The 24,618-nt window shown below is 46.4% G+C and overlaps 1 protein-coding gene across 2 annotated transcripts; it reads right to left on the bottom strand.

The window, feature by feature from the left end:
- Window positions 1-67: 67 nt before the first annotated feature.
- Window positions 68-24,484, bottom strand: LOC135233234 (regulation of nuclear pre-mRNA domain-containing protein 2-like). Of its 2 annotated transcripts, none has more exons than XM_064296569.1 (10): window positions 23,894-24,484; window positions 10,669-10,798; window positions 10,053-10,174; window positions 9,843-9,895; window positions 9,496-9,622; window positions 9,200-9,375; window positions 8,581-8,971; window positions 8,048-8,392; window positions 5,937-6,140; window positions 68-4,556 (listed from the first exon to the last, which is right to left on the bottom strand). In XM_064296569.1, exons 1-10 carry the CDS (start codon window positions 24,081-24,083, stop codon window positions 2,188-2,190), a joined length of 4,107 nt encoding a protein of 1,368 aa, XP_064152639.1. In that variant the 5' UTR covers window positions 24,084-24,484; the 3' UTR covers window positions 68-2,187. The 2 variants fall into 2 exon arrangements, with proteins under 2 accessions (XP_064152639.1, XP_064152648.1); XM_064296578.1 differs by having other exon boundaries at window positions 1,739-4,556; window positions 8,048-8,389; window positions 23,894-24,481.
- Window positions 24,485-24,618: the final 134 nt, after the last annotated feature.

The raw sequence follows: 24,618 nt of genomic DNA, 5'->3' as shown, positions 1-24,618 counted from the left end.
ATGTGCACACACGCGAGAGAACACACACACACACACACACGCCCGTATGTACACACACTAACACACACACACTTGAAAGTCTGTATTGAGTAAAAGGGACATGCTTATGCCCAGTTTGTGTTTATGACAATTTCAGAAATGAACAAGGGCTTCTTCACTGGTGCTTCATCATAATATCATATTGTGTACTTATGTTAGATCCGATAGAGAAACAGACAGAGACAAAGAGATACACAGCAGACAGCAGGAAAAGAACACAAAAAGACAGAAAGAGAGACTGGGGTTGTAGAATGAGGGTAAAGCGGAAAGAAACACAAGGCAGAAAAGACATCAAGAACTCAGCTAAAGTGGAAAACACAGAACAAACAGAAGAGAAAGTGAGAGTGAAAGAGAAGATTAAAGGGTCGGGGGGTGGGGGGTCAGAACACAGAGAGGCAGGAGTCTCGGCTGCGCAGCTGCGCAGACGGCCTGCAGCAGCTGCGCACACCTGCCTCTCGTTTCAGGCACACCATTCAGAACTGTACATCTCTTGTCCAAACTTTACTGCGGTGACATCAAAGGACACACAAAGGCATAAATGTACATTAAAACATCGGCAAGGAAGTATAAAACAACCAGAACAAGCAGTTGTGATAATGACAGTCAAAAAAAGAAAAAAAAAAGAAAAGAAAATGAAAACAAAACTATATACAAACCCTCATTACAAAAACCAGCACAGTAGTTAGTCATGATAATGGCGATCATAAGAACAACCATGACTGTAAAGAAAATATCCTCTCCTGGGTGTTTTCAAACTCTGGTTTTTATTAAAGTCAGTACATGTAAAAGCCTCATGAGCGCTGGAAGAGATATTTCTTTTCTTTTCTTTTTTTTTCCTTTTTTGAATCTCAAAGCACCCTCCTAGTAAGTTTATTAGCTTGTTGATTCCCTCTTAATTACCTTTCTATAATGCATCGCTCTCACGCGTAACGTCAACTGAATGTTACACGTTTTCTCTCTCCATGATAGTGTTTTCTTCCTTCGTAGGCAAACTTAAACCATCTTCTTTTCACTCAGAGCCGAGAGATGGTAAGAGAGCAGACGAGCAGTATTTACACTATGTACAGATTTAACAGGTTTCTCTTACACTTATGCTTGACCTAGCGCTTCACAATCATGATAACAACAAGTATAATAGTGATGATTGTAATCCATTTGCCCCCAGCTACAAAACAGTAATTGCAGACAATAGAAGTAAATCTGAGGACTTACACAACCTACCCCCTTTTGATCTATATATTCATAAGTGTTGAAATATACAGAAGGGGAGAGAGACTAAACTATTGTTATATACATTATTTTACAGTTAGGAAAATGGACAGGACTACTGGAAGGGGATGGAGGGTAGGGTATGAATTTTCAAAATTCAAGAGATGGTTATTTGAGAGGATGGTTTGATACATTCCCCATCTGTAACAATGTGGTTCAGTCAAAGCCTGTTTTGAAGAAGAAAAAAACTTCTACCTAGTAATGTATTACACTCACACCAGGGCAAAACCCATGTAGACAAAAACATAAATAAATAACTGAAATGCAGGGAGAAAATCTCTTCTTGAACTCAAACTTCATACCACATCCAAACGTGAAACAGGCCTGTTCTGCCCCAGCCTAACCTCAGACTGTCTTACTAATGTCGACCAGTAGCTTTAATAAGACAAAAGGAAGGCAAATTAGGAGTCATACTGAATTAAATAACCACCTTGTTTTTCTCAAATCCTCCAGACTGCCACCCCTCTTCCTTCTAGATCATCCTTCCATCCTCCCCCTTTCACTTCCCCCCTCGCGCTCGAGAGGAGTGAGCAGTTTCTCCGGGCCCTGGAGGTGGGAGGGGAAGGCCATGAGAGTAATACTTAAATTATATGAGAGCACACCCTATGCACAGCAGTGTGAGGACACTAGTGAGAGACGGGAGAACGTATGTGTAACAATGTGATGCCTACACGTAGCACACAGGGGGCTAGCTTCGTGACCTGGAAGGTTCATATCTGACTGAAATATTAGGGAGGTTTGTTTTTGTTTTCTAGAATAACCTCTCGCCCTTTGTTAAATATTAGGCAGACTTTTCTCCCCCATGAATTGTGTTTTTGATAATTCAGTAGCGTGGGGGTAAGAAAGGTCTTTTGGGAGGATAGAATGGACTACCCCCCCCTACCCCTCCCCCAGGGGCCCCAGTGAACGGCGGGCCAGGCCTCTTGCCCCCATGGAAGGGAGGGTCTCGGTCAAAGAGGGGGGGGCGCAGGGGATGAGGCGGTCGACCGCGGAGGAACTGTCTCTGAGGGAGGGGGGCGGGGTGGGGCGGGCGGAGGTGGGGTCTGGGGCTGGGGGTGGGCAGGCGCAGGAGGGAGAGGGGGAGGAGGGCCGTCGGTGGTTACGGGGCTGAGCGGGGGGGCTGGCCGGGGGCCGCTGGTTCTGCTGCCCGCGCGCAGCAGGGGCGGGGTGGCGGTTCGGGGGTAGGAGGAGGGGAGGGGGGTCGCCGGAGGGCGAGGGGGGTGCTGAGGAGGCGGCGGAGGACGGCGGGGGGCTGGGACCCTCCCTCACTCGGCCCAGCAGGGGAGGGGGGGCCCCAGGGGTGCCGGGGCGGTGGAGAGGAGGGGCGTGGCGGGGGGGGAAATGCTCTTTGACTGTGCCCGGGCGGGGCAGCTCTTTAAACTGCGGGGGTTCGCCCAGCAGGGAGGACATGAGCGGCGGCGGGCAGTGGGGGCCCGGATTGGCCGAGCCCCCGGAGCCCCCGCCGCTGGCCACGCCCCCTCGCTCCCCCCCGTCGGGTCTGGGGGGAGGGAAGGGCAGAACGCGGTCGACCGGCACCAGCACGCCGCCGACCATGACCGCCGAGGGTGGAGACAGGAAGTCCCGCGGCGGGGGCGGCGGCTGTGGGATGGGGGGAGGAGGCGGCTGTGGGATGGGAGGGGGAGGGGAGCTGAAAAGGAGGAGGGAGGCGGGCGCTGGTGGGGTGGGGTGGGGGTGCGGGCGGGGGCGGGAGTGAGGGTCGTCGCCAGGGTAGGGCATGAGCGGCCTCTCCTCAAACTGGAACTGGCCGGGGGGCATGTGGGGGTGGGGGGGCAGGAGATGTGGGGGGGGCGGGGGCAAAGCGGAGGGGCCCCTTTCGTCAGCGCCTCCCTGAGAGGGTAAGGAGGGGTTGCTGGGGTGGGGCGGGAGCCCGAGAGACGGGGGCGGGCCCAGGACGGGAGGGGGCGGGCCCTCCATGTAGGCCTCGTCGTACCAGCTGGCTCCCGTGGGGCTCGGCCTCGCCCCGGCCCCGCCTCCTCTGGGGTGAGCTCGCGTGCCTCGGCCAATCACGCGGATGCTCTCCACGGTCTGAATCCTCTCCCCGGACATGCGGCGGTTGCTGTACCCCAGCGTCTCTATGGGGGCGCCCTCCCCGCAGGGAGACACCAGGGTTTCGATCCGGTGCACGGGGGAGGCGCTCCCCGGCCCCTTCTCCTTTCCCCCCTCCCCCTCTCCCTCCCTCTCTTTGCTCCCCTCTTCCGGGCCGCCGCCCGCCTTCCGGGCCCCGCCGCCCTTGGGCCGCTCGGAGGGGGCGAGGGAGTGATGAGGGTGGGGCTCGCTCCCCGCGGACGCTCTCCTCTCTCCGCCCCCTCCGTCGTAGAAGGCGGGCTTGCCCAGGTTGTTCCCGCCCCCGTGCCCGTCCTTCCTGGCCTTCGCGTGGGCGGGCTTCGAATCTTGGTGGGCGCCGGAGGAGGAGGAGGAGGACGACAAGGACGTCGACGAAGACGCGGAACCCGCCATCTTCCTCTTCGCCGCGTCCTCCCCTTTGGACTTGAGGGCGGACTTCGCCGGCTTCTTGTCGGGCTTCTTGTCGGCGCCGAAGGCCGGGTAGCGGGCGGAGCGGTAGTCCCCGTCGCGGCCCTCGCCCGGGCCGAACAGCGCGCGGGGCGAGGCCGAGCCGTCCCAGGAGCCGCTGCGGTAGGCGGTGGGGGAGAGGTCGTGGCCCGCGGACGAGGAGCGCGCCTTCGCCCCCCCTAAGGGCCCGGGGTCCGCCAGCAGAGCCAGCGGCTCGGAGCCGGGCTTGTCCATGATCTCGTCCTGAGTGGGGGTGCCCCCGGTCTCGTCCCGCACGGGGGTCCCGTCCACGTTCTCCGAGCCCAGCAGGGGGCTGTCGCCGCCGCCGCCCCCCCCCGGCCCCCCGCCCAGGATGGGGATGCTGAGGTTCAGGGCGCTGAATCCGGGGTTCCCCTGCAGGAACTTGTGGATCTTGGACTCCAGGCTGGAGGGGGAGGCGGGGACGGGGGCCACGGAGTCCCTCTCCTTCTCCGGCTCCCTCCCCCGCTCCCGGTCCAGCTCGCGCCTGTAGCTGCCGCCCGGCGGGGGTTTTTGTTTGGGCGTTGTGGGCGTGGCCGGGGCCTTGCCCGCCGCTGCGGGCAGCGGGGAAGGGGCGGCCTCGGGGGCGGAGTAGCCGTGCCCCAGAGGGGGCGGGGCGGCGCTGGAATTGGGGGGCCGCTCTTTGCTGGCCGTGGAGGAGGCGTTTCCAGCCACACTGTGCAGGAGGGAGGACAGACCTGAAGAGGACCAGAGAAAGAGTTCACACAGCAGCCCACACTGAGAGCACAGGGTTAACTGCACCAGCAGCCCACAATAAGAGCACAAGTTTAACTGCACCAGCAGACCACAACAACGAAAGAAGTTTAACTGCACCAGCAGACCACAATAAGAATACAAGTTTAACTGCACCAGCAGACCACAACAACAAAAGAAGTTTAACTGCACCAGCAGACCACAATAAGAGCACAAGTTTAACTGCACCAGCAGACCACAACAACAAAAGAAGTTTAACTGCACCAGCAGACCACAACAACAAAAGAAGTTTAACTGCACCAGCAGACCACAATAAGAGCACAAGTTTAACTGCACCAGCAGCCCACAATAAGAGCACAAGTTTAACTGCACCAGCAGCCCACAATAAGAGCACAAGTTTAACTGCACCAGCAGCCCACAATAAGAATACAAGTTTACAGTAACTGCACCAGCAGCCCTCAATAAGAACACAAGTTTACAGTAACTGCACCAGCAGCCCTCAATAAGAACACAAGTTTACAGTAACTGCACCAGCAGCCCACAATTAGAATACAAGTTTAACTGCACCTACAGACCACAATAGCAATACAAGTTTAATGGCACCGACAGACCACAATAAGAATACAAGTTTAACAACACTAGTAGCTCACAATAACAATACAACTTCAACTGCACCAGCAGCCCAAACTAGGCGTGCAGACTTAGTTATATTGTGGGGACAGACACCATACCAGAATCCATGCACATTAATTAAAAATTTCTGAAAAGCTCCCGTAAACAGGAAAAACAAGCAAACAGAACAGTCATGCCCATGAGCAGCTGGCTGTCCATACGGCCACCGGTACTGTGGGACCAGGAACTCACCATGCAAACTCAGATTACACACAAACACCGGCTGTGTTTTCAACTGAAACATTAAAATACTGATGGTCAGGCAAGCAGGATGCCAAGGTGTGTCGGTTGAAACATTTTAAAATTGTTGCTGATGTCCTAACCGAGGACACGGTCAAAGCAAATCAGATGCAGGTGTGAGATTTGCGAGTGCAGCTAAGACCATACAAGGTATACATTTCAATGCAGTATATACACAAGATAAAATGTCCTGCAGTACTAAAGGTAAAAAGTCTGGCAGCTAACTATATATTCATCAATAGTTTCTTTGACTTATTTTGAAATTTACTGTTTTTTTGTAGGTACTGATGGTAGTTCTGACCATGTACTTTTTATGTACTTTATCTTGGGTCCAATGTGCAAATGTAAGTCAAACTGAGAAGAGGAAACTCGGGTTTCGGGATGGACGAGAAACCATAAATTAGAGCAACAAGCGCTCTGCCATCCCACGGCCTCCCTCAGCCCTCTCTTACCCTGCAGTCCGGCACTCTGCCCCTGCGATTTGGACAGGGCGCTGAGGATCCCCTCAGGGGTGATGTCCACCCGGGACAGGATGCTGGCTAGGGGGTTAGCAGCTTGGGGCGTTCCCGGTGACTGGACGGGGGGCTTGTGGACCGAGCCGTGGGCAGAGGGGGTGGTGGGGGTCCCCGGGGAGGGACGGGACACCGGGCTCACGCCTGACAGAGAGGAGAGAGGGCGTGACAACTGCAGCACGTGAAGACCCACACGCCTACAACCCACAGCAAGGGGCTGGAGGAAATGAACAGGTTCCCTCGGGGTGCTTGGACAGGAACAGCCTTCTGGGAGAACAGAATAACTTCATTCTTCCCAGGGGGAACTCATCTGGCAGTTCGGTTGGCACACTGTGTCCTCCCTCTGTCCAGTCCAAAACCTGACTTTTCAGTACATTGTCATGATGGATAAAATGTATAAGACAATAACACACCAGGTTTGTAATTATGTGATCAATTTATAAAAGGATAAGAAAGAACCATTGCTCTGTGAGCTTAAGTCGCGTTTCCACCAAAATTACCCGGAACTTTCAGTCCCAGGAACTACTTTACCAGGAACTAAAATGTTCCTTCAGCCAATGGTTGTCTGCGTTTCCACCGGGGTCTAAAGTACCGCGAAGATTAGGCAAATTAGCCCACTGACGTATGAAAAAGCGAAGTTGTCGTCGGTCCATCTGTAACCCCATACTACCACCGAAGTAGCCTACATTATTTTCTAATAACCGGGACAGGGGGGTTTATTCCACTTATATACAACGGGTTACCAACAATGACTATATATGGTTACTTTTGTATTTATTGATTTTCATATATCCTCTCAAACACATTCATTAACAGCAGAAAACATGCACACGTTGTAAACAATTTGCTGTTTTATTACTTTCTCGTCGTCAATTCCATATAGGCTAATCGCAAAATGACAAGAATAGAACGAAAACTCTGACTTGCGTGAAAATGTAAATTAGTAGTGGTACAGCCACCGTTTGCTTTCCTTCGAAGTTACTGCTAGCCGAGCAGCGAAGTGTGCCCTCCAGATGCGAACCATGCACCATAAATGAGTCCATAGTCTTCCTGGTCTTTTCGTGGAATTGAAAAATGGCAGTAAAATTGAGTAAAATTACAGCAGTCTGAAAAAGCTAAAGGGAAGATTACTAGAATTAACCTGTTATTTTACCCGGATAAAAAGTGCGGAAGGTGATTTCCAGTTTGCTTGTACTGTATCACCAATGTTAATTATGCAGAACTACCGCATACCTCACATAACTGTATCAAACGTTTTGAGTCAATTACAACGGGCTAACAAAGAAAATCCGGAAGAAAATATTCAGCAACCGAATTTATCCGTTTGAATGTTTTGGTAGCCTACGTAATATGCTGTCCCAGCACGAATGCTTAGCATTTTATAAAACGAATACTAAAGCAAGAAAAGAACAGAAGAGCACACGTTATAATTCCAAGACGTTGACAGGCTATAACCAAAAGTAGGCTAGTGCGCCGCATAACATACAAGTTTGATTTGAAGTTATTATGAAAATAAATTGGTTTGCCGCTGCATATTTTCAAACATGGCGGGTAATGGCGGAAAATAAATACAACACAAATGCTACGAGTACTCGACCAATCAGAAATGTTCAGCGCTGCAAGCTCCACCCAAAAGGTTCCTGTACTTTCGGAAAGTACTACCCCCGGAGCAGGAACGTTTTGGGGGGTAAAACAAAGCCCCCAGAACTAAATTTAGACCCTAGTTCCTGCGGTGGAAACGCACTGAGTTCCTCAAAAGGTTCCTAGTTCCGGGGTATAGTTCCTGCGGTGGAAACGCGGCTTTAGTGAGCTCTGCAAACCATTTTGGTTACTGGGTAACGTGCCTCAAGCCTGCTGCCTTTGCTCGGCTGTCCCTCTTAAAACCAAGTATTTATGACTTGACTGCAGTGTCATAAAGATGTAAAACAGACGAGTCTGTTTACCCTAACCTGTAGCACCTCTTCAGTTCTAGGTCAAGTAAAGGGCAGTGTTCCCGAGTGCTGCGCAGTGACCACGGCAACGATTGTGATGTCACAGAAGTGACGACTCACCGGTGCTCTTCATCACAGAAGTGAGGCTGCTGAGGATGGAGCTGATCTTGCCCAGGTCCACGTTGGCCAGGTTCACAGGGAGGGCGGTTGCGGGCGTCCCAGGGGTGTTGGGGGCGGGAGTAGGGGTTGGGGTGGGGGTAGGGGTGGGGGTGGGGATGACGGTGGGGGTTGCGGTTGGAGTGGCAGGAGGTGCAGCCTGTTTGGCAGGGGGTTCCTCAGAGATGCACAGGGGTGGGGGAACAGCAGTGGCAGCGGTAGCAGCAGGTGCAGCGGCAGCGGCAGCAGCTGCAGCAGGAGTGGGCTTGGACACAGCAACGGGGGCTGGCTTCTCCCTTCTCTCCTCTACTATGGAAACGGACAAAGGAAATATACACAAAGAAGACCAAAACATTTAGGGATTGCCTTTTTAACAATTGCCTCTCTCCCTCTCAGTAGTCCCCACTTCACAGTCTAGTGGCTCCACCCCCGCCCCCCACCCCCCAACCAACCCCCACAGACTCCCCTTCCTGTCTGTGCTGCTGTTCACGCCTCACCGATGATGCTGGTGCTCTCCGTCTCCTCCCCCTCAGAGAGCTCCATGTCCTCCACGTCCCTGTTGTCTCCCTCCCCGTGGGCGGGGCCGTGGGACCCGCCGGGGGAGGACAGCGGGCTGGGGACGTCCCCCAGGGAGATGCCCGCCTCGTCTCCGTCGTCCATGGCCTGCCCGTCGAGGTCCATGTCCGTCATGTTGGCCGCGCCCGTCGGCCCCTCCCCCTTGGCCCCCGCGACCCCCATGCCGTGGAAGGGGGACTCGGACCCCGTCGGGGAGGGGGCGTCCTCGGAGGGGGAGGGGATGGGAGAGTCGTCGGGGTCGGGGAGGGTGGCCTTCAGGGCGTCCAGCTTGCGTTTGAGGTTCGACACGCGGTTGGCAAAGGTCTTGTAGGCCTGGGAATGGGGTGGAGGGAGTTACAAAAAGCATTTTACATCAATAAACAAAAGATTAAAAAAAATGGTTGGCGGATTTCATTTCCAATCCCTCAATGTCTTGCAGTGTTTTACAGTCTGTGTTAAAGCACCGTATTAATCCCTCACAATGGGTAATTCCTGTGTTGGTATTATGTCGCTCAGAACCCTCGAAAATATAAACCAGCTACCCCCTCCCCCCGAACTCACATTGGCGACAATTTTGACCTCCTTGTACTGCATCTCGTAGAACACGTCCGCATTGCCCAGAGCCTCCAGCAGGGGGGGCCCTCCTTTCATCTGCTGCTCCAAGAAGCCCACAAACTCCTGCAGCTTCGCGCTGCCCTCCTCAAAATCCTTCGAGAACTTCTTGCCCCCTGCCTTGTCTGAGGAACGGACAGACGGTAGAAAAAGGGCGATCTTCTAGCAGCAAACTCAAACTCAGCCATTATCATCGGTGGAAGACGGGGGAGCGTAAAGAGTTTGAGCGGGCAAACCCGCCTCACCTTTGAGCCTCTTCAGCGCCTCCGTGCTGCACACGTCCACTCTCAAAGCAGCGAGCTGCTTCTCCTTCAGCTCCGCCTCCTCCACAGACCTCTTATACATCGAGAGCTGCTCGATGAACGTCTGAGGCTACGAGCAAGGCAGCAAGAAACAGAAATTTGAGTGTGTGTGCGTGTGTGTGTGTGTGTGTGGACATTTTAAGAATCACGGCAGGAACTGAGATAAACATTTGCAGAAATGCAACAAACCAGCAAAATGTGAAGACTACATTTCCATTTAGATGACACTCTTATCCCGAGCGACACCTGACCTCGGCTGAAATGAACAACACATAAAACACAAGACTCACTGCAAACTCCGCTACTATCTTGGACTTCAGCGCAGCTTTGGGGTTGACAGGCGCTGAAAAACAAGAAAGAAAAGTTTCCTTGTAGTTCTCTCTGCATGATAATACACATTCCCGTAACAACACCGCGGCCACAGGGGCACGTGCATCTGAACGAACGCGTTCCTCTCTGGTACGCGGCAGAACCGGGGAGAAAACGGCGGGAAGACCGACCTGGAGGCGGCTCCTTCTTCACCAGGCCGGCCTTCAGCTCCGAAATGAGCTCCTCGGGGTAGACGCTCCTCTCCTCCCAGATGGAGAAGATCCGCTCCACGGACTTGCGCACTTTTGCGTCTCTGCGAGGCGGAAAACAGAAACAAGGCGATTGGTTCCAGCGGCCATCTGAGACGTGTGCGCAGTTAAGCTTCCAGCACGTCGTGCTCAAATCTCAGCCACCGTCAGAAAACTCCACTAATGGCAAAAAAAAAACTGGTGCAAAATGCATGAGCAACCATCAACGTAATTGCTCGTGCTTCCGGTCTACGTTCAAAGGGGGAAATTTGCATTACGATTGCACATGCTCATCTCCAATGCAAAAACGTAGCGGCACATTGGAGAGACACTTTCTACAATTCCCTTTGGTCTGTCAAAACATAAACTACAGTACAAATTGGTTGTTGGAATTGTTTCAAATTTTTCATTGAATAATTGGAATTGTGCAGGGGGGGAACTTCCATGTGCACATGCGTGCGTACGCAAGCATGCGTGCGTGTGTGTGTGCGTGCAAGCGTGCGTGCGCGTGTGTGTGCGTGCGCGCATGCATGCCTGTCAGAGGCTGCGGAACGCTTACTTGACCAGCAGGGCGGCCTCCGGCAGAACCTCGGCGAAGGAGTTGCGGTAGACGATGGCATTCTTCCTCTTGCAGTTCTGAATGACATCATTGGCGAGGTAGAAGAGGTTGAGTCTGTGAGCCGCTTCAGCTGCAGAGAGAGGATATGACATCGGTTCAGCTGTCTGAGGGGCACAGACACACACAGCTGTCTGAAGGGCACAGACACACACAGCCGTCTGAAGGGCACAGACACACACAGCCGTCTGAAGACCACAGACACACACAGCCGTCTGAAGACCACAGACACACACAGCCGTCTGAAGGGCACAGACACACACATCTGTCTGAAGGGCACAGACACACACAGCTGTCTGAAAACCACAGACACACACAGCCGTCTGAAGACCACAGACACACACAGCCGTCTGAAGACCACAGACACACACAGCCGTCTGAAAACCACAGACACGCACAGCCGTCTGAAGGGCACAGACACACACATCTGTCTGATGGGCACAGACACACACAGCTGTCTGAAGGGCACAGACACACACAGCCGTCTGAAGGGCACAGACACACACAGCCGTCTGAAGGGCACAGACACACACAGTCATCTGAAGACCACAGACACACACAGCTTTCTGATGGGCACAGACACACACAGCTTTCTGATGGGCACAGACACACACAGCTGTCTGAGGACCACAGACACACACAGCTGTCTCAAGGGCACAGACACACAGCTGTCTGATGGGCACAGACACACACAGCTGTGAGGCGCACAGACACACACAGCTGTCTGAGGGGCACAGACACACACAGCTTTCTGATGGGCACAGACACACACAGCTGTCTGAGGACCACAGACACACACAGCTGTCTCAAGGGCACAGACACACACAGCTGTCTGATGGGCACAGACACACACAGCTGTCTGAGGCGCACAGACACACACAGCTGTCTGAGGCGCACAGACACACACAGCTGTCTGAGGGGCACAGATGCACACAGCCGTCTGTGGGGCACAGACACACACACCGTCTGAAGGCCACGGACACACACAGCTGTCTGAAGGGCACGGACACACACAGCTGTCTGAAGGGCACGGACACACACAGCTGTCTGAAGGGCACGAACACACACAGCTGTCTGAAGGGCACGGACACACACAGCTGTCTGAAGGGCACAGACACACACAGCTGTGTGTGGGGCACAGATGCGCACAGACACACACAGCTGTTTGAAGGGCACAGACACACACAGCTGTTTGAAGGGCACAGACACACACAGCTGTCTGAAGGGCACGGACACACACAGCTGTTAAGGGTGTGGAAGATCTCACAAGACGACCTCGGTCAAAAACGCATACGAAAACACCCGACAGAAACCTGCAAAAAGATCAAGTCAATGTTTGCACATAATCCTTGTGTGAATACTGTAAAAAAAAAAAACATTTATTATTCACATCATAGTATAATACAGCATACTGCAGATTCATTGTCTGTCAGGTCCAACACTGTTCTGGGGCAAAGTAAACCCAGTGATTTCCCTACTATTACCCTATACATGAATTTAGTCGTCTGAAGTTCCCTCCTAATTTAATCCCACAATTTTTACATATCATTTTTCTTCAAAATCAGGTTGGAATTAGAGCTCAGCAGGCACTGTGTAATACCGTCGACATTTCCATAGGTATAACTTTTTCTCAGAAAGACCTTCAGGCATTTCATACTGCAAGCCCAGAACAAACATCCACCAAAAGTTAAATGGCTGACATATCTGCTGAAAACCATATCTCAGTTGCTCAGAAAAGAATGAAAATAAACACAATGGTGTGGGATGCCATGCAAGCTTCCCTCTAAGGTGTTTTTGCCATAAAGGCGAACGTTAATACAGATGAGAGGGCTTCACTTTAATCAGCTGCAGATGGCTCTTTCACACCCTTTTATCTGGGGTGCTCACACGCAGCAAACTATAAAAGCGGTTTTAATCTCTTCAAACAACTGCCACCATTTACAACAGTGGTGCTGACCTTTGTTGTTGCTATGACAACCCACCGGCGCACGGTTTTGTCTGCAGCAAACTATGGCTCCATCCAAATTAAAAATTTCTTTCTGTTTTTTATAAATTAACTAACTATCCCTTTTAAAAGACGCTGAAAGCAGAAAGTGATTCTTGGGGATAGTCAGATCCATAAACCCAAACCCAAATGTTTTTTCCATCTCCTGGTAAGTATATCAGTATCAAGGTTTAGTTAATTGTAACAGCCACAACTGCGAGGTTGGAAAACATCCTAAAAAAGCTAAATGATTTGGGGTGGCCTTCATGCATGTAGTTTATAAAACGGCTTCAGATGCATTTCATATACACAGTTAGACTACAAAACCTGAGTATTCAATCAAACTCTGTTTCTGTAATTATTCAGTTAAATTTGTGCATCCAATCTGGAATACATCCACAGTTTATGTAGCCTATATATATTAAATGTATTCCTCTGGCGCATGTAAAACAGTATACTAGGTTTACATTTCTAGTGCTTGTAATTTGCACATTGTTTCAGGTATTACAGCTGTAATATGACAGTATGAAACAAACTCACATGGGCCAATTTATTAAGTAAAAAGGCAGAGACGCCCTTCGGCTGAGATTTAGGTTTCAGGGTGAATAGTCCCAAAGCCACTATCCATGCTGGAAGCTGTATGTTACCATCAAGGTGACATCTGATATTGATATTTTTACTGCTGAATGACTCAGAAAGGAACAGAACTGGGTAACAAGATTAAAAATACAAAAACTCTTCTGAATACATACATAATGCTTTCAACGTACATCCAACACCACACTACTACTTCATCTCATTATTAAATTACATTTTCTTTCTCCATTATATGAATATCACAATGTATTTTAATACAGGAACTATTTTGGTTCAACTTCCACAGAGAACCCCTTTCGATAATAAATGCAAAATTAATCAAGTAACTACACTTGAGTTAACAAGCTTCGCCTTCTCTAATGAGCAACCACCTCATGGGTGCGAGGGCCAATCACACACAGAGCCAGTTCTTCACACCTTAATCAAGCCATCAGCCATTCTGCAAATTAAAACGCCAGGCCTATTTCTAATTACGAATTCATGAAACATCCGGCTATAATTACATCTGAGCCAGGTTGACACATTCAAGCACAGGCGCATAGGCCTACCTTGTGCTTCCTACTTAATGTAGGCTAGTTAAATCTCATACATTAACCAGCAATACATTCAACACAGAAAAAGGCCTAACGAATGCACAATTCCAAAATTGAAGAAAAAAGTTCCAGAGCAGAACATCTTCAAAATATTCAACAAAGCTAGCTCCTGCTGTAATTTTCCATAATCAAGTAGCCTACATTTGCCAGCAAAGGGGAAAAATGATTAGAAATAGTTATCTAATGCAAATATTGCATTAAATATACAGTTACCGGTCATTTACTCCATAGTAAATTTACATTATACACTCACTGACACACTGCACCACATTATTCATCTTATTAAATTATTTAAATGATTGGCATTGTGTTGTATATGACCTTTGCTATGATGCTTCGACACCTGTACACGCACTATAGAGACACAGATAAACTTCCTCATCTGCAAAGTGTAATTTCTCCATATACATACTCTCCTCCCTAATGACATTTTACATTTCAGTCCCTTCCCACCAATTCATAAACATCGGCGTCCCCTTTGTCTCCTCGGTGGTATTAAGTGGCCATTAAAAATGAGAAAAGCTGTCCCATCTCAATTACTCTGAAAAGGTCGGCGAGCTGTACATTTCTAGCAGTTAATTAACCGACGAACTTTACTGCCTGACGTTTCCACTTTATCTTCCTGAACTGACTACTGCAGCGTCTTGCTAATGACCTCCTCGTCCCTCTTTACCATGACAACACATTCAGTGGGTTCTGTGCTGCTTGCTTGGATTACAGTGAAATGATCAACACTTCAGAGCTCCAATGTACTTTATGATCCTGCTGTTCGGAACCATTTTGTGACAGAGCTAGTCAATGTAAAAGTTCCGTAAAATAGACCTCAGACAATCGTAAAAACGAAAAAAAAGGCATAGAGGAACACTAATTCAGTAACAAACCATCTACACCAGTGGTCTCCAACCCTGGTCCTGTAGAGCTACAGGGTCTGCTGGTTTTTGTTTTCACCTTAAAATCAGCACCCAATTGAGACCCAAGACACCAGGTGAGTTGAGTTAACTGTGTAATGAACTGCTCCAATTGATTCATGAAGTGCAGAGTCGGAGTGTAGCACAGTGGGTAAGTGCGGACGTCGGAGTGCAGCACAGTGGGTAAGGAACTGGGCTTGTAACCGAAAGGTTGCAAGTTCGATTCCCGGGTAGGACACTGCCGTTGTACCCTTGAGCAAGGTACTTAACCGAATTGCTGTATAAATGGATACAATGTAAAAATGCTATGTAAAAGTTGTGTAAGTCGCTCTGGATAAGAGTGTCTGCTAAATGCCTGTAATGTAATGTAATGTAATGCAGAGTCACTATGAAAACCAGCAGACCCTGTAGCTCTCCAGGACCAGGGTTGGAGACCACTGATCTACTGATCTACACTAACAGAGCCTCACTTCCTTTAATTACACCACCCAGCAGGGTCATCAGCAGGATCAGTGTTCAGTACACATGCAGTGCGTGAGGGTGGATATCAAGCCGGGGTTAATCTATGCTAAATAAATATGATCACAATCTTCGGGTGCAATAAAAAGCAGCCACTTGATATTTTTGGAAAGCTAAATAATTTAGAATTTTTCAATGCCAGAGGTACACAATATATTCATTAGACTTTGTTTTCAGAGATTTCATTTCGAGTAAACAGTAGGCCTATATTATTTTACTGTTATAATATACTGTTAAACTACTTGACTGTAATATAATCTTTTGCCGCCAGAGTTTGCCATTCTGGTTCAATGCTCCTACAGAAAAACCACACCATTACAAACTACTGGCCTGTTCAAAAAAACACAAAGCTTTGTAATATATGATTGCTTTGGGATAGGCAAGATTAGGCTATATTTTATATAGCTTCCAGTTGTGAAATATCACCCCGGTTACCAGTGTCCAAAGAGTGCACTGCATCAAGATATGGTCAATTATCAGGATCAAGAATAAAAAGATTTTAACCATGAAAGAATTCCATAAGAATGATGACCTGGGCAACATATCAACATCACATCATTATGCTTTATTTGCGAATGGGTCACGAGTGTACAATTTTGCTTGCATATGGCTTTCTTAAAGATTTTTGTGTTCTTTGTATTCTGTATAGTAATCATTATATAGTATTTTATAGTATAGCAAGTATTTTATAGTATAGCAAGCAACCATTTTGGCAGGTTCGGCCCTCCCATGCTCCCTCATTAAAATGCAGGATAAAAAAAAAAAAAGGATAATTACCGTGGTCGTCACAGTATTGTCTTGTTTGCAAACAAGTGTTGTCTCAAATGATGCAAATTCCATTGATTAAAGTGTACTGATAACACTAATCTAAACTGCAGTAATCATTATTTGTAATGCAAATGTGGCGGTGCAAAGCAGCTCACGGTGCCCAACTGTTCAGTGATATCCTTTAAAGCGCTGATGAATTATTATCAATAGTAAATCATTCTTCGTAAATTTGGACCAGTAAATTCAGATTTGTCGGAGCAGGCGACAAGTGCGTCCCATACAACTGCTGCTTTTTTATGCTCCCTCTCGCCGGGACGCCTGTCCTCATTTGTGAGTGGCTCTTACATTAGTTACACTTCTGATCAAGCGCAACTCAAAACAGAGGGAGAGCGTTTAGGAGGTGAATTGGGACTGGGGCTAAGTGTTCAGCAATGCAACCTCCACCTTCATCGAAATAAAATTATCAGAATTAAGCCCTGACACATGCCCATCCGTCATATTCATCGTTCTGCTGGGCCTGTGCAATCTGAAACAGATTGGCAACCAACATAGTACTCAGTTGGGCTTCCTATGTAACCGAATCCTCGCAAGACAGTTAAATGTTGCTTGAAAGAGAACTGTCACAGCTTTGAACACAAGGGAAGGGACTCTAAATTAAGCCTTCAGCATGTAATTATAAATACCTAATAGCCCAGCCAACCGCACATTCATTTCACTAACATTTGATTAAATATCTCACAAATGTTTGTGGCAATATTTAGCACAGTACTGCACTTGTCACATTTGGTGAGTTAGCATACTGACCTCTGTCTCCCCCCTCTCCAATAAATAATGGACAGTCCCTAATCCCCATTTGGTAGTGGAAGTTCGGAAAAGGCAGGGTCTCGGGGTAGTGCTGGTGCTTCTATTAGTAATCTGTGATAGGGAAACTGTCAGACCTGACAAATAGGCCTACATCTAGGAAATAGGCATGCCATGTTTGTCTTCCAAATTGCGTTTAAACACAAACCATTAAATATACTAGCAAACACACATACATGAGGCAAGCACAATAAAGACAATGTGCTTGAAACGGATTTGATTTCATCAAATTATTTTGCATTAGTAGAATACATTTCGATTGTTTTGCATCTGGCATAGTCCGTCCACCATATGCAATCTTCCCTTTCGTTTCAGCAACAGTTCTGAATGTCCACAATGTTGCAGGGTTTACGATGATATTCCCACCTTACTTTAAATCTGCGTCATCAGACGAATCCTCCTACATAAGCAAGCACAACACATACCTCGTGGTTGTTGTTTCTAACCATTTTATTTACAGCACGCAACTATTAAGTGCATAGTTTATAATCGTGACACGGTTAACAAGCTAACTATTGACACGTAGCCAAGCGTAACTTGCACTGTAATACATATGATTCTTACACAGGTGCTCAGTCTTAGGTTAGGAGTCATGAATGATTAGATATTAAATTAGGCACCATTACAATAAAAGGGAAATGACAGCTCAATGTAAAAGAACATCTATCGATTCTTGCTGCCAAAATGTATTTACACTTGATGTGATTGCGGTTTACAGTAGTACAACTTTTCTGAGGCACTTGTCCTGCACACAACCCCATGAAGCCATGTCCAGAATTAAAAAAAAACTAGTTAAAATGCTAAGACTACACATATACTACATTTCGCTTGAGACAGAAACAAAAAAGTTTTAACATTCATGCAATTTAAAAAAGCCCCTTATAGAAATGTGACCCCACTGATAATATATTAATTCAATAGCATAGCCTACAATGGCTTTTATGCTATGGAAAATTGACCTCAATCCCAAAAACCCACATCATAATACATTAGTATTTTATATAGCTACTATGAAAAACTGACCCTGACCCCAAAACCTAAATCATGATGCACGTGTCATTTTTCCCACGTTTTTTTTTTATATGACACCAGTTCTGGCCAGACTGACAGCAGGCAGGCAAACGCTACACGAACAGCCAATCATGTGCCACGAACAGACCTTCGCCACAGTAACCCACACGCACAACAACCTCTGTGGCTGGTGAGGAGCAAACACACTCGTCGAGCCAATAAGATAACAAGTGAAGACAAAAGCTCAAGTGACCAAGTACGGACATTACGCACCATAAGCTCCAAGCATGAGAACTCGTCAGCAAGAAACCCAAATATGTCACCAGCGCATTATCACCCTTGCTAAAGACATGCTGCCCATCAGCCCTGTGGAAAAGGAGGGATTCAGGGGACTTATGGAGGTTGCTGACCCAAGATATCGGCTCTCCGGCCAGAAATACTTTGCGTACCGCACAACTTTGCACTTAGGAACGTAGGGAAAGATGCGATCTGTAAACATATGGGCTTTTATCGATATGGACTGATACATACACCAAGAAATCCATCACAAAAAGATTTTTGCCCATGGTGCAAAGCCCATGCTTTAAAGCACTTATTGGCTTTAAAACCTCTATATCGGCTCCAGCTATGCTTTCTGTGAATTCTGCACCAGAATAAAACTCAAACGATGCTACTATGCGGTTACTTACAAGAATTTCCACCATATCACACCGTAACAATAAACAACCTCATGCAGGAAATCAGAAGTGAAACAGTAAATACATAGGCTATATAAAAGCAAAGCTGCCTGCAACAATGACCATGAGAAACTGTAGCTCCAGCTGAGCAACACAAGCACACACTCCCTGTGTCCCATACTGCAGGGCCATTACACCGCACTCAGAGCACAAGGCCTTTAGAGTCAGAGGCAGGCCTCCAGTATCTTCCTCTTCAAATCGCATAAACATCAGCTTTCCCCATTTACAGTAAAGCATACGTGGGTTCATTCTGAAAAAGCTTTTAAGCTTTTAAGTGTTCAACTAAGGACCTACTTACACATCCTTCGATTGTTAATTTCTTTTAAAATACACCCCAATGTATTTTTGTGAATGTCAATCAAAGTCATGCACTACCCTACAAGTAGGCCTAGCTGATGTGAATCACAGCTAACAGGAAAGGGGGGGGGGGGTGGAGCTGTGTACACGGTGTACAATGAAACACGACACAGATGCTGCAGGGCTCTGCTTTCTGCCATTCAGGCCCATCTCAGGTTGTCCACATACTGAAAATGGCTCAGATCAATCAATAAATCAATCAATCAATCAATAAATAAATTTTTTCTTTCAGAGAGGCAAACAATGCTTCTGTACCAGCTGAACTGCTATCTTCCAAGTGTCACTTGCCAATGCATTCACCACCAAAGGTGATACACAGTCATTTCTTTTCATTCCCATTTAGTTAGCCAGCCTCACTTTTGCAACAATTTGGCTAACAACAATTGCAAACAGTAGAAAAAGTGGCTGCCAGTTCCTCCAAGAGGAAAATGTTAACCCTGCCTGAACATAAACCACTGCTGTGACATATTTATCAAATAGATAACACAGATTCTCAGTACAGCAAAAGGTTAGGGTCATATCACAGGGGTTTACAGGGACTAGGATACAAAGAAACATGACTTTCCATAGTATTGGTGCACAACAGTCTTGGTTTCAGACTAGGGATGGGTACAAGTAATGATTGATCAATTAGGCTACTCGTTGGATACAAGCCTACTTAATTTATCATAATGGCTACGTTTATACAACTATGCATTGGAACTTTGCTCCATTTATTATACAAATAAGCATCAAGACTTTATTAAGACACTTGAGTACTGATGTGCGTTGTTCTGCATGCAAACATGCATTACTACAAACTTGGTGCCACTCAGCCAAGATGCATTCTAAAAACAGATTCTTCCACAAGCTAGGAATCGAGCACATTATGCAATCACTCGATCTGTGAAGTAACTGAAATCCCCATCCCTATAACAGACGGAGTCTATACCACTCGATGTCTGCGGAAGAAATAAGCCTTCTTTTGCATAACACACTGTAATCCAACTGGAAGCACATGATTCATGTGCAATTATATATTGACTAGCTGTGGGGAAAAAAGTATGATGGCGGTTTCCATTTATAAAAACACAGTTATTTTCCAATTGGGATTGCCGCCTACCCTCCTGCATTTTTTTTTTATTCCACTGTCAGCTATTTGCAATTTCCCTCCCTGAACTTACGAGCACATTTCTGTATAATTATGACAAGTGTGACAAGTTTGAGCTACCACAATTCAGGCACCTTCACTAACAGTAAACTAAGAATCCACCTGTCACAAGCCAAATTAATTAGAACAACTTTTCTTTGGTCAGCTTCAAATTCACCAAAACTGCACGATGTTCTGAGCAGCAATGTGTGCGATTCTACACTGAATGCCACTTAGAATATAGCCTAAGTCTTTAATAAGAATGAACACCGGGTCAAGTAATTCTGGAAAAAACAAGATTTGCCATATGTATGCCAATAATTCAATAATAAAAACCTTTTTCATAAAAAAATATCTATTTCTTGGACATTTTATTGACTCAAGTGAAAAATACCACATTCTGATAATAGTTAATTATATGAATTTCATTCCACCTTCCTGCACTAGTGTTCAGATGAAAGTGGTTCTCAGCTGGAGACCTGAAGTACAACCACAATAATACATTATGACATACTTGTCCATCAAGTAAGAACTTCCCTCACAACCCTCTGGGCTCACAGGAGAAAAGCACCTACACATCACTGCGGTTCTTGCACATTCACTGCATTTAAATGAGCTAGAACGCTGTGAGGTGCCGTAAACAAAACAGGCTGGGAAAAAATTGGACATTCACAGGGGACATTCAAATTCTCTCAGGGAAAAATACATTCTGATCTTGTACCCTACATTTGAGTTCCAATAGGAATAAATGCTGCTCACCCCAAAATGCACTCCATATTATGATAACAGCTCTAGTATATACTGTGCTCGAAGAGTGTAGTACATAACATAGCAAAATGTCACCTGACAAAGTTAACAAGCATGCCAACTGGCTGCAAATTGTAATTGTAATACTTGTCATGCTTATTTACACATTCTATTTAGTAAAGAACTCAAAAACATCACACTAATATTAGCTGTAGAAAGCTAGCTATCTCCATGTCCTAGGTAGCTTGTTACATTAGCTGTGGCTATAAACCTATAAACTATAAAAACATAAAAGCAAACAATAATATTCCAGTACATTCAATTAGCTAGATGTATAGACAGCCAGGTTATCAATTAATATATAATATTAGAGCCTATATTACAGATAATTCTGATCATTGATTGTTAAGATCTCTATATCAACTGGCAAAGGGTATTCTGGCTGTTATTTTATCAAGGACACATCTGACCAATAGCAGAGCAAAGGCACCACAGTCAGATCTTCAGCACAGATTCTCAGTGTGAAATGTTAATGCCCATAACTGCATAAGTTGAAAATGAGCTACTCCAAATTACTCAGCTGAAGCAAAAAAAGCTGAGTAAGGTTTCCTCGCTCAACAGCCCCTGATGACACATGAAAAAAAGCAGGCAGTCGTCTGACACATAACTTGGCCGATCCTGTGCCTGAATGTGAAATAGATTAATATTACATAAGGTCCTTCTCTATGTCACAAAAAAACACTTCAAAATAAACCGCTTACTCATCTGCTTTTCTCTCCCTTTATAAGGCGCATTCCACAGCAGTACACTTTGAATGGGAGCCTGCTTTTTCCTACACACCTTTCTCCATGAAAGTTTCTCCTTAGAAAATGCCGCTCACTTCAGGTCCTGCATTTTTCCTCACACCTTCCACTTGGTCACAGTTTATATAGGGATGCAGGACATGTAGGGTTGTATGGACATTGGCCAATAATATCTTAAAACACACGTATTGACACTGATCTATAAGATAAGATTATGGTCCATATGATGGGCTGATATGATCATACAAAATGCATGCACCTGAGACTGTGATGTGTTTCATGTACTGTTGAAGAGTAAAAAAGCAGGCGAATCATAGTCTGCTCATAGTCATCTGAATCTCGCACTTATTTTTAATGTATCATTTTTATCAATCAAACTCACAAAGCAAAACAATGACTCAGTACTTCTCAAAACTCAAGCTTTCTCCTTCATAGCCAAGCTGTAATGCAATATATCTTTTATACAAACACAATTTTACATTCCCCTTTATAAACTGACATCTGGGGTCATCTACTTCTTAAATGAAAACAGAAATTTTGTTGAAGCTTGCATTTGCGCTACAACGTAAAACAGGGCAGTATTGTCATCAGTGTCGGCCCAATAACGCCATACCTAGAACTTCCATATCTTTCACGCTTAGTTTTAAAAGGACCTGTCAAACATTACATAACTGACAAAAAGTACAATAGGTGCGCCGAAGTTCCCATCTATTTTTGATGCGATTAATCAACAAATATAAATGCCTAATCAAAGACCAGAGAGCTTTGGATCTGTAGTGCACCCTGCTTGTTTAGGTAGTGCAAGTGAATCTGAAAGCGTGCTGCATTTTAAGAGCAATTTTACCATATCACATGACCCTTTAACTTCATTCATAATTAAGAGAGTCGAGGCATCGCCTAAATTTTCCCCGTTCCTTCAGTCGGCCTGAACTACATCTCATAGTATACAATACAGAATAAAAGAGTATGTATTGTTGTATTTACTTAGTAGCTTCAGATTAAGCATCCAAAGCAGGTCAGGTTTAAAAAGTGCCAATTTTGTAACGAGACTGCAATATGTACAACCCTGTCTCGATCAACTAAGCGTTACCAACGTGTCGTGTTCTGCATAAACATACCATAGCAAACCAATAAATACACCGCAAGTGAACGACCGCCTCTTTAATGTCTCCGCGTGCGATCACGTCCTCAAATAAGACTAACATAACAAATGCAACACTGGGGAGAAACACGCCAGTATATGGTCACATGATTGTCATCATAATTGAAAATGATTGACAGTGGAAAGAAATGGAAGAAATTGAAGTGTTTATTTGTCTAACGTTAGCTAACAAAAATCACCAGCTGGACGACATCCCCTTTCTAGTTAACTTGACGTTACCTACTTGCTTGCAAAGCAATGCCTGTCAAGTCAAAATGCATGCAATAACACCAAATTAGACAGCTACCTTCCATAACGAACGTTAACGCAGCTATTTGTACTTTGAGAACGTAATAATGACGTTTTATTATCGACGCGCGTCTCCCACCACACGAGGCCCTGAATATACAGACTAACCAGTAGAATTGATACCATACTGTATGCATAACCAACCTTTGCAAGCTAACATTAACTACTATGGCCTTTAATGCCCCCTATAAGCCAGACGAGCTACAACTAAATGCATCAGCATAAAAGGTCTGCAGTAGCTAGCTAATGTTAAATGGCTAACGTTAGCTACGTCATATTAAATCTACAGCATTTAGCAGGTTAGCTAAAAAGCAGACTGCGAATTTGCCACCGCTTTTGCCACCAACAGTTCTGTGAACTTGCAGACTATTGGACTACACACGACTTCGCTGTGTTCGTAGCTAGCTAACGCCATTAGCCATTTAAAGTTTCATTAGTACCCTAAATGAACCAGCGTCAGCGTCTACTTTGCTAGACCTCCCATAAAATGCAAGATCTTAACCCCCAGCAACCCCGTAGTCTAATCGATCTTGCGAGCTAGCTAACTACCTAGACTATATACGTGCATTTACCACAACATGTAACTGCTAGCTGTCCCGTTAGTTAGCTAGCCAGCCAAGTGTGATGTTATCAGGAACTGTTGACAAGCTAGCGTGCCACAGTCGTTGCTAGCATGTAGAATCGATAGCCAACGAGCTACTTACATTTTCTCAACCATTTCATCCAGTACCGCACGATCAAACTGTGGTATTTCTTGTTTTCGATGCACCAGGTGGATAATCCTTGTATTGATTCCATTGTGTTAGTCACTCCTTGAAATCGGCGGTCCAAAGATGACTCCAAAGTGGCCGACGAGCCACGACCACCGTGGCCGCTCGTCGCTCCAGCCGCCATTTTTGTAACTATCTTCAGTGTTTCTGTGTTGCAGATTCACAGGCCCGCTTTGGACTACAAGCGAACACGCCTCCAAATGTATGAATGTGCGGTGCATGTAAAACGTGCAACCTTACTGGGGGGTTTTCGGTTTCTTCTGAACACAAGGGCTCTTTTCAAAAGCAACCTAGCAGTGGACTTTTGCTGTTTCAATTTAGCATTAACATGACCTATTATGATCCGCCAACAAAATAATATCCAGCAAATTAATTAGAGAAAGAAAACTCTCCACTTAGCAACTCCGTTCACTTTGCCGAACCACGTTAAATGTTCTTAGAAAACACTTCAGTTGAGGTAAGGCTATGTGTACAGTAGATTAAATAATTATAGCTACCGCTAGTTGTAATTATGCAAAATAGTCATACTATAATGCTGTCCCGTCGGAGCAATGACACTGAATGTTTTGAGAGCTTCCTGCCTCCCTTACCGAGTGAACCGCTTCGAGCCTCTGCTTAATCCTAGTCAGCAATAATCCCGTAATTGATTTATCCATCCA

This window comes from Anguilla rostrata, chromosome 1 (assembly GCF_018555375.3).
Source record: "Anguilla rostrata isolate EN2019 chromosome 1, ASM1855537v3, whole genome shotgun sequence".
NCBI lineage: Eukaryota > Metazoa > Chordata > Actinopteri > Anguilliformes > Anguillidae > Anguilla > Anguilla rostrata.
This window is presented reverse-complemented; position numbering and strand designations above follow the sequence as displayed.

Coding starts and splice junctions, on each gene's coding strand:
- LOC135233234 (XM_064296569.1), bottom strand. CDS start 24,083: ATGGCGGCTGGAGCGACGAGCGGCCACGGTGGTCGTGGCTCGTCGGCC. Junction 10,799..23,893: donor GATGAAATGGTTGAGAAAAT/GTAAGTAGCTCG, acceptor CTCTCTCTGCAG/CTGAAGCGGCTCACAGACTC. Junction 4,557..5,936: donor GCAGAGTGCCGGACTGCAGG/GTAAGAGAGGGC, acceptor GGTCCTCTTCAG/GTCTGTCCTCCCTCCTGCAC.